Source organism: Antechinus flavipes, chromosome 5, assembly GCF_016432865.1.
Source record: "Antechinus flavipes isolate AdamAnt ecotype Samford, QLD, Australia chromosome 5, AdamAnt_v2, whole genome shotgun sequence".
Lineage (NCBI taxonomy): Eukaryota > Metazoa > Chordata > Mammalia > Dasyuromorphia > Dasyuridae > Antechinus > Antechinus flavipes.
The window spans coordinates 222,635,131-222,649,332 of record NC_067402.1 but is presented as its reverse complement, the minus strand read 5'-3'; the positions used below and the strand labels follow the sequence as shown (position 1 = coordinate 222,649,332).

The 14,202-nt window shown below is 39.7% G+C and overlaps 1 protein-coding gene across 4 annotated transcripts in view; it reads right to left on the bottom strand.

Moving 5' to 3' along the window:
* Nucleotides 1-14,202, bottom strand: part of CBX5 (chromobox 5) — a 40,923-nt gene that overhangs the window by 21,435 nt on the left and 5,286 nt on the right. Inside the window, exons 1-2 of one of the 4 annotated variants that reach the window (XM_051961596.1) lie at nucleotides 10,280-10,300; nucleotides 1,521-1,699 (exon numbers count right to left, since the gene is read on the bottom strand). In XM_051961596.1, coding sequence (XP_051817556.1) covers nucleotides 1,521-1,657 — 137 coding nt within the window. In that variant the 5' untranslated portion in view covers nucleotides 1,658-1,699; nucleotides 10,280-10,300. Of the gene's footprint in view, nucleotides 1-1,520; nucleotides 1,700-3,590; nucleotides 3,683-10,279; nucleotides 10,301-14,202 lie in introns of those variants that run through there. The other 3 variants (XM_051961595.1, XM_051961598.1, XM_051961597.1) reach the window with 3 other exon arrangements.

The window sequence follows — 14,202 nt, the reverse complement described above, 5'->3', positions numbered from 1 at the left end:
ATAGAGCACTAGCCCTGGAGTCACGAGGACCTGAATTCAAATTCGGCTTCAGACATGTAACACTCACTAGCTGTGTGAATGGGCAAGCCACTTAACCCCAATTACCTTTTTTTTTTGGGGGGGGGGGGAGGGGGGGCGGGGCGAGGGGAAGCAAAGCCATGGGAAAAGATAGGAAGGATCAGGAACACAGAACATGTGCAATAAAACACAAAATCATATTTCTAAGACAATGGAACAAGCAACTGGGTAATGGGGCCAGACTTTCTGTAGAAGAGAGCACTGGAAGATAAGTCTAGAAGACTTTAAGAAATCTAAGGGACAGAAGTGAAGACAGAATAGTAAGGTAGAGCTGGAGAAGTAGCATTGGAGATATGGGTTCAAATTCTGCTCCTGCCATCTTGGGTAAAGCACTGAATGTTTCTGTGCTTCTGTTTTCTCCTTTGTAAAATGAGGGGACTGGAAAAGATAGCCTGAAAGTTCTCTCCAGTTCTAGTTCCATAATCCTAGCATGGGAGACAAGTCCTAGGACACAGGGATGGTATAGCAAAGTGGCCCATGAACATAAAGAGTATGTGAATGAGATGACTGCATGCCTGGAAATATAGAGCAGAGCTAGATTGTGGAAGGTTTTAAGAGACAAAAGATGAATTGGTATTGGATCCTAAAGGCAAGAGAGAAACAATGGAATTTCTTAAGCACAGCCAGACCAAGGTTTTAGGAATATGTTTGGCAGCAATAAGGAGAATGGATTGGAGAGAGAAAATAATAGAGGCAGAGAGACCAATTAGGGACAATTGAAAAAGCACAGATGAAATATCTGAATGTGAACTAGAGTGGCTGGGATGTGAATGGACAAGATATGACAGATGCTGAAGAAAACAGACAAGAGATAACGGAGTGCTTCTGAGGCCAAAGGAAGAGGGAAGGTTAGAACACTCTTGTGAGATTAGAAACATAGGTGACTAGAACAATGGTATGTTCTCAATAGGAAAAGCAGTTAAAAGGATTTTATGGAATGATAATTTTGTTGAGTTTGAGACACCTATGGGATGTCTAGATGAAAATCTCTGCAACTTGTCCTATGGTGTAAATAATAGATTTAGAACCATTTTGTCTACCAAGAGCTCTCTAGAGTGAGTTCAAATTCATTTTTAAATCACTTGGATATCAAAGATTTCTTCTAGGATTGATTAAATAGAGCCTTCTCCTGAACTGACTGCCCATTCCCAGCATGGAAAAATTCCTCATGTGGTTATCTTAATTTAAACACCAGTTTCCATTTCAGAGGAAACTGTGGCAACCATACCAAGGTTGATGTCTAAAGTGAAGCAGATTTTTTGATTCCTACTGATAGTCTATTCACTACACTTCCTGACTGCCAGCAAGCTGAGAAAAGAGGACCAAAAGAAACCTTTATTGATGTAGATCCCTAAGGCACTAATGCCAGAGAACAAGAGAAAGAGAGAAAGACACACACACACACACAAACACACAAACACACAGAAAGAGAGAGGACTTACTCAGAAAAACCTTTCCACTTGAGTAGGTATTCCACTTGTCCCTTAACCACCCGTCTGTCTAACACCTTCTCCACGACGTACTCCTCCTCATCCTCTGAAGATGAACTATCGGCTGTTCGCTTGGTTTTCTTTCCCATAGCGCACGATGTTTCACCTGAAGGACTAAGGCCACCCGGTTCCTGCAAATGGGAAGGGTAAGGCAGTTAAGAAGCACAGTAAGGGTTTAAACAATTTCAATCTCTGCCTTCAGGAAAAACAAGGAATTGAGTCTTATTTCTCTAAAGGAATAGTGTCAGACATGAGCTCTAAGAAGCTCATGAATAAATGGGTCAACTCTAAACAACCCTACCCTCAAATCCTTTTCTTCAAAATTGAAGTCAGAGGTTCCAAAGGGCCCTAAAGGCCAGTCTAGTTAGTTCTTAGTGGCTGATATTCAGGAAGTGAACAACTGGAGATTTTGTTGTCTAAATCCAAGCCAAGAAAATAAAAAAAAGTACATGGAAAAATCTACATTCTGAAAGTATTATGGCCTGCAGACCAGATCACCTCAAAGTCTGCATAGGGGCAATTTAAACCATACTTTATTTAAACAATGCAGTTCCTAAACAAATAAATAAATAATTTCATGGCACAATGCCCCCCCCCCCCCCCCATTCTGATCTGACCCTTAATTGTAGGAATAATAGCTCTTCAGGAATACAATTTTAGGGACTCCCTTAAACAACCTAATTTTGTTTCCCTAGGGATATTAACTTAGGAAATCGAAGTTGATATCTCAATACCTTTTTCTCCCCTCCACTTTTGAAACTACTTGTTGTAAGTTTACTACCTCTGAAGAGGATGATGGAGTAGTTTAGAGGGAAAATGCACAGGAACCTAAAGTAGAAGATGATATATGTAGTAATTCCCAGTGCTAACCAGTACCAACAGCTACAGAGGCAACTCTTCTCTCCTCAAATTAAGCTGACTCTTGGGCCAAGGAGGAAGAAGAGAAGAACCTCCCCTCCACCCACCAGTCTGAAGCTTCAACATGGGAACCAGAAATACAGAGAAGCTATTCATAAGCTAGAGTAAAGGCAAAGCAAAGGAACATAAAACAGAAATTGAGTTAAGCTGAGAAATGTATACTCTGAGGGTGGGGTTCAGCAATCTATAAAGTTTTTAAATTGACAGCTCATCATCATCAACCCATTGTGGGGTTCTATTTGTGTTAAATGGTCCCTACAATCTGGGGTAAGGGAGTAACAAAAACTGTTTCCTTGGCAAAACCCCATTTTAGCTTCACTGTCATCTTTAAAGATGCTTCTATGTGCCCTGAGAAAAGTAAAATTTTCTTTCCCACCATATCATTCCAGGAAAGTAGAGAGGACAGTGCTTTTTAAGGACAGGATAATTTCTATGACTGGAGTTGATGAAGGGGAAAAAGCAGATATCTGAAAATTGCTTTTATGAATTAATTTCAAATAAACTAGACTGAGGGAGAAGTAGCCTATGAATAGTTAGAAATTAAAATTCCTGGGATTTAAAAATCCATCCATCAAGGAGTCCTAATTTACCCACAAATACTCCCCATCCAGCTTTGTCTAATCAAGAGTTTTTTACATAGTGGAGCTAGGGGAAGGAGAGAAGGGAAGGAAGAAAAGGAAGGGGGGGGGAGGGAGGGAGGGCAGAAGCATTTAAAATTTCACTTTCTATCAGTTTGGAAAAGCTCCTTAAGCTTCTTTGGGGGGAAAATGTGGTTTCTTTGAAATAAAAAATGACCAATAAAAGCAGGCACCGACCTCAGCAGAGACAGGAAATGTCATGTTCCAGCAGAGCACCCCCTTGCTCCCCCCACTCACCTTGGAATTTCCGGGAGCATGGCAGTTTGGGTCAGAGCGCTGGGGTTAAAACCAGCTCAGTGTTTAACTGCATTGTGGCCACAGCCTCTTTTGCCTCACCAGGGAAAAGAGGGATTTACATTTGTTTAGTTCAGTTTGAAGAGGGAGCAGGGAGAAAAATCAGCCCTTACACCTTCAGCAGTAAAGAGGCCCAAAAGGCACAAGAATGATGGCCCCCTCCATTACCTACCGGATCTCCCCAGCTCTTTCTTTCCCTCTGGGCTAATAGGAGGGGCCTCCCCTCCCAGGTCTGGGGCCTGGCGGGGTGGCAGTTCCCCCGCCCCCACCCAGCTGTCTAGGCGCCACTGCGCAGCTGCCATAGTGCGTTGCCGAGGCAACTGGCAGCAGCACTCGAGGGGGAGAGGCCGTTGGAAAAGTTAAAGGGCTGAACTTTCCTTTTAGGTTTTAACTGGGAAGAGAGGTAGCTCCATCCTTGGGGGGAGGAAGGGGGGAGAAGGAGGAAGGAGGTCAGGCCAAAAGACAGCTTCAGGTCTGCACCTAAAACCTCTTCAGAAAGCAGTCATTAAGCCAAAGCCAGAAAACACAAACTTTCCCCCCAAATCTTGGGAGATCCATCAAATGTAAATATATAACAGTACAGCAAAGGTTGCAGAGACTCTTTAGGCTCCTACATTAACCCTGTAAGGAGGCAGGCAGTAGGTCTCACTCCTATTTCACAGGCTTGGAAACTAAGGCTCAAATGGGACAAGCAACATGGGGAGGGGCGGAGAGAAAGGACTCCAGGTTAGATGTGAAAACCTGGTTCTGTGGTGGTGGAGAAGGGGAAAGGAAAGAGGAAGAATAAAGTAAGAGGTATGGAGCCAGGGGAGTGAGAGGGTCAGCCCCTCCAGAGCTGGAGCTTAATCGTTGGAGGGAAGGAGTACAGTCCAAAGGAGTGAGAATGCCTCTGGCTTCTTTCCTCCTAATCAGATCCCAAGAGAGGCTATCTTCTCAATTCCTCAACTCAGGGTAAGATTTAGAAAGCGGCCTGGCAGAAACTGAGGCCTACAAAAGTTCAATGATGCCCCACGTCAAAAAACAAAAATGGCAAGACCATAATTAGAACACAATTCCAGGGTTTACTGTGCAGATAAAGCAAAATGTAAGGCTCTAATACTTGAATTTATTTTTATTTGTTTGCTGAGGCAATTGGGTCACAGAGCTAGAAAGTATTTAGTGTCTGAGGTCAAATTTGAACTCAGGTCCTCCTGACTTCAGGGCTGGTGCCCTATCCATTGCACCATCTAGCTGCCCCCTAATACTTGAATTTTGCTAAACTGAATTGCTAAAACTTTGTTTATGATTATGTTAACAAATAAAGAAGGAAGGAAATAAGAAGCATTAAGGCACCTAATAGGTGTTAGGAAGAGTGCCAAACTCTTTATAAACTCTCTCACTTAATCTTTACAACAACCTGGCAGGTAGATGCTGTTATTATTTTCGTTAATAAAGTGTCTGAGGCCAAATAGTAATTTAAGTTTTCCTGGTTCCAGGTGCAGGGCTCCATCGACTGCTACCTAAATTATTTAATGACTAGAAAAAGCCAACCTTTCATGTACCATTTCTGATGTGTTGGCTCAAAGTTATGCTTTTGAATTCATTATTATTCATTATTAAAAGACTGGACAAATATGTGAGAAAAGGAGCAACTGATGCAGACAGGAGGAGAAAAACACCAGCAAATTTGGAATTCCACAAATCATTCCTCCTAAAGAATCTCTTCTGTGGATAATAGAGATCCTCTTATAGCTCACAGGACCTGAGAGATGCTGCCAGTGTTAGAAAGAAAGGGAAGTAAAGGTCTATGGACAATAGAAATATTCAAATGTGAGGAATCAAGGGCTAGTGGCTATTTATTGAGATTGTTAAAAAAAAAAAATGACTACGAGACACCATAAAAAGGCCAAGTTATAAAAATGATTAAGATTTCCTCATATTAGGTAGATATCAAAAGGGAATCCATAGAATAAAAATCATAGGTTTCCATTCAGCAGAAGCCAAATAACTGTACAATATTACCTTTTCTTACTAATTCTTCTATAGCTTTGATCTGGGTAATGTGGGTAAAGCATTGCTCTAGAAATAAGAATTATTAATTTGCTATGTGAGTAGAGTGAGCCTCAGTTTCCCTGCATATAAAATGAACCAACCAACTCTCCCCCAATTCTTCCTTCTCAACAACGCATTGAGTTTAAATGAAAATCAAAAGGTTGAAAGAGAAGAGTGGGATAAGGGTATGCTAGAATCCTGTTGGAACAACAGCAGGAAATCTCTGACCTTCTAAATTCCAGAACTGCTAAACTGTATCACATGCTGAGGGGTAAAGTAACCCTTAAAGCTAAACAAGTAAAGGCAGCAACAGAACAGGAACAACAGTAGATTTGGAAAGCACTGCTTTTTGAATCAGCAGGAACTAATAAGCCTTCAGAGAACAAGCCCTGGTATGTTCAGCTCTCAAAGGCAAAAACACTCATCATCACTACTGGAGTGTTAGAACTGCTCTGGGGACTGCAGGCTGAAAAGAGTAACTAATAGCAACTGGTAGTATAAGAGAGTTAAGAGGGTGGAGGAAAATATCGGAAGTGGGAAGTTTTTGTGGGATCATTCAAGAAGGGGGGAAAGGGGGGGAACAATTGCAAAGGGAAAAAGAAACACACAAGGCTTTCCACCTCCCTTCTGCTGCCCTTTCTATCTCCTCAAGCCTCAGTCATTTCACTTCTCCAGGGGCACCTTTAAGAAATGCCTAAGGGCCACAGAGGCAGTGGCCTTTTCCTTTTGGGAAACAGGTTCTGCGACAGCTGACAACAGATCAACTCTTGAGTTTTTGCCAGGAGTCAGAGTCCTACCCTAATATGCCGTAAAGAATGGCATGCAGTTGTCCGGTAAATCTCCTGGACAGTCACAGATCAGAAGCTGGCAAGGATGACGACATGGTTCTGATGGAATGTGTCTTATCTTAACCTTGAAGTTACAGATCTGCTCAGGAGCAGCAGTGAGAAATGAGAAATGCACTCAGACAGCCGAGGGGACATAATTCTCTCTTAGACAGCTCGACCCAATGTATTAGGGTCAAATGAAACACAAAGCTGGATGGACAATTTAAGGGCCATGGCCTGCACCAGATAAAACAGTAAGACTGGTGGTTCACACTGAGTATGGGAGGAGACGAGTTAGCCAGCATGAGAAATGAGACAGTGCTGGCAGGATGATGGAGTGATTAAAGTGGAATCTAGATACCATGCAGGAAGAAATTGAGGACAAGCGTCCAAGTGCAACCTTATCCTTGTGGAAATTGCCACGGGATGGGCCTGATGCTTCTCATGTTTCTGAAGAAAGTCTTTCAAGCAAAACAGCTCTCGACCCTCTCTTGGGCACTGGTAGAGAGCTTTCTGGTAAAGGCATCATCCATAGATCAATTCCGGCAGTTAAGACCCCAAGGGACAAGGGAGGCAGGGGTACTGTCAGGTTTTATCAAGGATTTGGTTCAGCAACAAGAGGTAAATTTGCCACACAGACCTCTGAACGCTAGGGTTGTTCTTTCCAGGAGTCTGCTGGGAAAAAGTCCTTGAGCCAGAGTGCCGGTGAGCTAACCACCAGAAAGATATCAAAGGGCTTTTATAGTCAGACAGTCAGAATTCACATTCCAAGCTGCTGACAAGCAAGATCATTCAACAGATGAATTCTCCGAAAAGGAGAAGGGGGTAGAGCTGGGCAAGTGGGGGAGGGAAGAGAACCTATAAGACAAAAAGGTAAAGAATTTTTAAAATATCAGTTAATCCATATCAATCAGATATAGGGGAAGACTGTAGAGTGCTGGGGTAAGTTAATAATGAATTTCATGGCTGAATCTTTCAACACAAGGGACAAACCAGAGCTACAGAACCACCTACACTGGACCTCTAGTATTTTTATATTAATGCTGCTTTATTGTTTTGCTTCTTGGTCACTGCCTTCAATGCCAGATCCCTTTGTGGCTTGTCTTGGGCCACACGTGGAACACATTTTCATTACTTCTCCATGACTGATGGCAGACAGCGTATGTCCTTAAGCTTTTCTTTAGGGAAGCTTGGTAGTGTTTAAAATAAGGCATCTGTTATGTTAGCATGTTTTGTACCACCATGCAAGCCAAAGACAGCTCTTTTGAGGAAGAAGACAGGCTAACTACTATGAAAGATGGACAATGATGGCTTGAAATTTTTTTTTTAAAGGTTTCAATAAAATCTCTCCTAGCCCACTAAGGATTACTATCTTTTCTGCATCATCATTAGTGAAAAAAGCACAATGTTAAATGTCAGGAAAGGAAAAGGTTATAAATAAAATCTCTTACCACACGGGAGAAATGGAACAAAAAATTCTGGATGGTTAAGCTAGACTGAGGCCTTGCTCTACTTTCTTACTCTAGGGGATAGAGAACCTGCCAGGATGAGGACTAGCAAATGATTTGGGTGAAGATTAAATATCATCTACAACACTAATAATATACATTCACTCTGTTCCATCTAGCTATATGACAGGGAAATGAGCTCATGAAAAGAACCCAAATTTAAGAGTGCTTTAATCTGCTTCATATCTGTTTTTTGTTTTTATGGAATTGAGCACTGATAGTCTTGGGCATGTTACATAAATGGCATAAAAGTAAAACACCATCTATAAAGATGTTTTCTTCTACTGGATTTATGATTTCCAAAGTAGTAGCCGTGTGGCATTTTAACAAAAACATACTATAGGGATGCCCATTACAGCTGTCCTGGCTGTCTCGGATTTTGTTAAATGAGCTGATAACTATCATTCCACCTCCACCAAAAAGCCCAAGAGTACCCAATTCAAGGAGTTAAAAGCTGTTTAAATGTCTGTTTAAAAGACTGGATTAGGAAAAGATTTGGGGAGGAAGATTAACTGTCATCATTTACGCCCCTAGCATTAACAAGCCACATAGAGACTACACAAACTTTTATTAACAGAGAGGAGTGACAGGAAAGAAAAAACTCTGGTTAACATAGCTCCAGATGATCTTCGAAAAGCTAAAATACCTTTTCAGCTACAGTTGAAATTCAATTACTCAGGGATTATTTTTTTTTTTAAGTTTATTTAGGTGGTCTTGTTTGGGTCACTTCTTGGGTTATTTACTATTAAACCTCCTAAAGGGTGGACAGAAATACCAGGAACAGTCCAGTTTATTTTTCATTTAGTTCAAAGAGGAGGCTACTTTGAGGATTTCATTTATCCCCTCTTAAAATTACCACAAAATTTAGCTGTTTGTAATTCCAAAGTCTAGTTTAATGAAACATTTATAATTAACAGCCAAGTTATGGTACTAGATCATATTTCTAGAAACACTTCTTCCTCCCTCTCTACACACACACTCACACACTCTCTTTCTCTCTCTCTAGCCTCCACCCCCTTTCCTCTCAAATCAGCTGAACTGGATTGTGTGCCTCACAAGTCAATCATTTTTGACTAAAATTTGAAGTAGTGATGGAACATGATCCCGGGTTAGCCAGACCTAAGAAGTAAAGCCATCCAAAATGGCAGAAACTTGTGGGAATATGGAAACTGGCACTCACCTAGCAGAAAAATATGACTTCTAGCTGTAGTCTTCCAATAATGCTAGCTTTTGGACCAGCTATACTCATCTAAAGGCACACCCAAGTAATATTAAATGAAAAATTTATTTCCCTTCACAATCTTAAAGCCAAGATAAATCAACTACTGAACCTGCCATTTACCAATAACAAATCAATGAATTCTCTTTGGTGTTATATTTCACCATAATTAAAAATTTTTAGTAAAAGGGAACTAGCTATGTGATCTTGGACAGATCCCTTAACTTTTCAGGGGCAACTAGGCGGTCACAAAAATGGCCCGAATTCAGGAGACACTCACCTTTCTGAGTTAAAAATCTATCTTCAGACACAAGCTTATGTGACCCTGAGTAAGTTGTTAAACAGCCAAAATTTCCTCATCTGTAAAATGATCTAGATGAGGAAATGGCAACTTACTCTAGTACCTTTGCAAAGAAAACCCCAAATGGGATGAAAAAAAGTTGGACATGACTGAAAAATTACTGATAAATAACAAAGAAAAAAAAGTTACTTTTCTTTTTTTGATAAAGTGTCTCTTTTTATCCCCAGAACCCGTTAAGTACTTTAAAATGATTTATTCTGTGGCTCAGTTTCCATACCTAAGGATAAGAAAGAATATCTGCCAGTACCTTTTTGATTAGGGAGAATCGAATACACTTTGCTCACAGAAGATATTAGTGATTATTAGGAATTTGTAATGTGACCCTTTTGTGTGGCTTATGAAATTTAGGGGAAAAGGCCATTTTGATAGATTATATTTCCACATAGTCAATGATTAAAACATAAGTCGAGTCCACTCCTATTATTGTCATTAAAACTATTTTTCAAACACCAATTATCATACAATAAACATCATTTAGTATCAATGCTCACATCACATTACAAGTAGTTTTGGAAATCAGCAGCATTAGGGAGTGAAGATCAGTATTGTCATTGTACTCACTCCTCTACTTCTAAAAAGAGATATGCTTAAGCCTCTATACACAATCTGGGATTTTTCATTTTCTTAACCACTGACAGAAATGCCAAAAATATAAAATTGAATTTGTACTACAACCTAGAGTTTCCAACATAATTAAACTCTGACTTGCAAATGTTGGTAAGGCAAAAGGGATTTAATATAACGCAACTAAAAGATAAAATTTCAGGGACTAGAAAAATAGCCAACATGCCTTCAATGTACAGTATAATTTTGTGCTTTGCCATCACTTTGGTATATCTGTAACATGAATTATATTCATACCATAGCCTACAATTTAGATAAATAGAATCAAAACAGTATTGAACTGTTCCCTACCCCATACAAGGGTATCCCTGGCAGCTCCTTAACCATCCATTACAATCCAGACCAATTTCTCTCTGCAGCAATTTAAAAGCTGTAAAAAAAAATATAATGGGTGATGACAGGAGAAACAAACCCACACCAGAACTTATTGAACCTTGCAGGTCTTTGCAAGTGTCTCTATTGACATTTAAGTGTGAGTTACTGTGCCACAGTCTCATAAAAGTATGTTCAGTGCTCTAGATATATTGATATTTAAAATAGCACACAAAGGTCACTATTAGACAAGCAGGATAAGGGATAGATAATCTACAACTATTGGATTCCACAACTGGGTGTTCCAATGATTTTTACTTTCTAAAACCCACTTTTTTCTTCATAACATATTTTGCCTCCCATTCTCTTCTCCTCCATACTACCCTTTCCCCATCAGTGAAAAAAAATCTGATGCCAATTAAATAAATACTAGGTTTGCGTTCACATACACTTACTAGCTGTGGGATGTTGGGCAAATCACACCTTCTGTTAGCCTCAGTTTTTTCAACTGTAAAATGGGAATAATAGCTACTTTGATGGGATTTTATGAAGAAGAATTTTTTGGTTAAGTTTAGCATAGTGGTCAATATATAGCAAGCACTCAATATATTTAAGTTCCCTTCCCACTCCTCAAGGCCTCTCCTCAATTTCTTAAAAGTTGAAGTATAACATTGCTGACTACTTTTTCCTCCTGGATAACTCTCTCCTTTGGGTTTTTGTCTCATTGCCTTTTCTGGATTTTCCTACTAGCCCAATCATTTCTCAGGACCCTAAGCAGGTTTGTTGTCCATACCATATCCCTGACTGTTTATGCTCCCTAAGGCTAAGTGATGGGCTCTCTCCGATTCTCTTTACTTTCTTAAAGTGTCCTCATCAGTCCTCAAGAAATTAATTATCTCTTTGCAGATGAGTCCCAAATCTATACATCCAGGTTCTTGAGAACTCCAGTTATTTTATAAAATAAGTTTTCAACTGCCTGCCTATTGGCTACTTCAAAACTGAACAATCTATGAACATCTCAAATTCAACCTGTCCAAAACTAAACTTATTTCAGTGCCCACTTTTAGTGAGGGCATCACCAGCTATCCAGTCACCCAGGTTGGCAACATGGACATTGCTGATACCTCATTCTCTCTCAATCCTCATACATCTTGTCATTTCTACCACCATATCACTTTCATCCATTACTTTCTCTCTATTCATTGGGCCACTATCTAAATAAGGTACTCAGCACCTCTGGCCTGAACTATTATTTCAAATGCCTCTTAGTTGGTCAACCTATCTCAAGTCCTTACTTTCTCCCTGCCCTTCCATTCTCCAGACAGCCGTCAAAATGATTTTCCTGAAGTGCACAGGACTAACAATATCCAACAGGAGTTCTAAATAAACTCCAATGATCCTTAAGTACCTTGGACCAAACAGAAGCTTCTCTTTTTTAAGTTTTCAAGTCATTCATAACCTAGTTTCTATGTTTTCCCCCAATCTTATATATGTATATATATTTCTTCCTCTCTTTCCTTTTCCTCTAGTGCAATCAAACTAGCCTTTTAAGGGTTCCTCATATATAAACAACATTTCCTATGTCCGAGCTTTTCTACCAACTAAACTAACCTGCTATGTTTGAAATGTGCTCCCATGCCCCTCACTTTCTTCAAGCCTTTCCAGCCACCCCCCCCAAAATACATTGTATTTATTTGGTATGGCCATACTTGAATCCTTGTATCCTTGGATAAACTGTCAAGTGAGCTCACTGCAGCAGGGAATAAGTTCATTTTGGTCTTTGTATAACCCCAGAAAACTGGAACACAGTAGGCTGATAAATGAATGCTTGCTGACAGATTTTGGCCAAGTTGTCATCTCTTAGCACCTCTACCAGAGGACATTAATGATAAGTAAAAATGTAACCAGTCAATTGTGCACAGGGAAAAGGGACATACTGGGGGTGGAATCCAGAAAATAAGATTTTTCTTCACCTGGGCTACTGCTAGAAATAGCTGACCTCCCTACCTCTTAAGGTCAGAGAAACCTGAAAAGGATGAATTTTTTAGAACTTTTTATATATTTTCCTCATTTTATAGATGAGGAAACTGTTTTTTAAAAAAATGACTTACCCCTGATCACGGTGTCAAAGACTGGAACCTAGACTGGAGTTTATTTTGCTGTCTTTAAATTTAGTACTAGACCAAAAGCAGCGTAGGTTTTTTGCAAAGATCCAATTGCCTACTTATTGAGTTCAAACCAAATATCCTATAGATATTTCATATTCAACATCTCCAAAATAAAACATTTTCTTAGTTCCCAGATTTTCCTATTTTTGTTGAAGGTACCATCATCCATCTAATCATCCAAGCTGGCAATGTAGGCATTGCTGACTTGATTCCTCATTCTCCCCAAGAGTGAAGGAACTGGTTGAATGACTGTAGAACAGAGCTCTGGGTCCATAGAGATTGGGGGAAGCCTATGAACTTGGATGGAAAGAAGAAATGTATCTTTACTTTTACTAATCTCTAAATGAAAAATGGAAATTCCTTCCATTAGGAATTTAAGAGAACAAAATAAGAAAAGGGGCCAATAGATTCAACAGAATCTATGACATACAAAAGGTTGAGATTTTGTGATCAAGAGAAACACAAGGTTTGAGGTAATGAGAGAAATTATAATTTAAGAATTAAAATGAGCTTTCTGGATTATTTCTTGGGGTTTCTTTATCTATACATTTGTTCTCCATTATCTTTTATTTTAGATTAATATTAGATTCTCAGATGCAATCTATTGTGAAAGACCACGCAAATTAGAAATCTACTTATCCTATTCAGCTCTGATTCTCAGAGATCAAAGGAATGGCCTATGTAGTGAAATTCAAGATTTCTAAGAAGAGCCTGGTTTGACTTCTTGGAAGATAGGGCTTCAAATCTTCAGAATTTAATGACATCCTCTTTCCTTTTCTGGCCCCCAATGATAATCCCTGGAAAACTCAAAGACACCAGAGCTGAAAAACTCCAGAAAACCTCCCAGTGGTTAGGAAACAGGTGAGGGGTGTAAAATATACCTCCTTCCCCAAATTTCACATTTACTGCAGCTCTTCTGTTAAGGTATAAGGGCAGACTCCTAGGCCTAAGATCATTTCATTCTTCTCAGAGTAAATAATGCCACTACTAACTTTGTCCATGGCTAAATTAGCTTAGGGTATAATTTTAGACTTGGAGGGCTTATGGCCTTTGGGAAGTAAAGCTAAAGAAAACACAATAAACAATCTCTTAGGATGAAAGTGCAAAGGCCCAGTTAGCCCATTAAATACCATTTAAAAAGTCCATTCTTTTTAAGAGGTTAAAATGCCTTACTTTATTAAACACCGGTTTGAACAGGCCAGCAAGTGAGTTAGTTACGCATTAGCAAGGGGAACGCCCAGAGCTTTGGTTGGAAACAGCTTGTTAAACTAACCAAAGCTATTGTGTTTTGTTTTGTTTTTTTGAATCCCCAAAGACTCTGATTAACTAGACAGTTACTCATGGAATCATAAGATATTAAAGCAGCAAGAAACGGGTCCTTAGGGAGTGAACAAAACACTATAGATTTAAAAGCTGGAAATCACATTAAAGAAGAGAGAGACAGACACACTACCAAAAAGTTACCTGTTATACCCATAAAACCTGTAAAATGGGCACTACTTACCTCTAAAGAGAAGGATATATGCTATTAAGCTTACCATCAAGTCGCCATTGTTCAGATTGTTCAGTCACTGAAGTGCACAGAGAGTTTAGTTAAGTAACTTGCACAAAGAGTGCCCAGGACCTGGGGTTGAGGATGCTCAAGCCAATTCTTCATTTCACCAAGCAGTACAGACCCACCTTCAGCTTGACTGAACAAAGGTTCTCAAGAAATTATTCAAATAAAGATTTCAA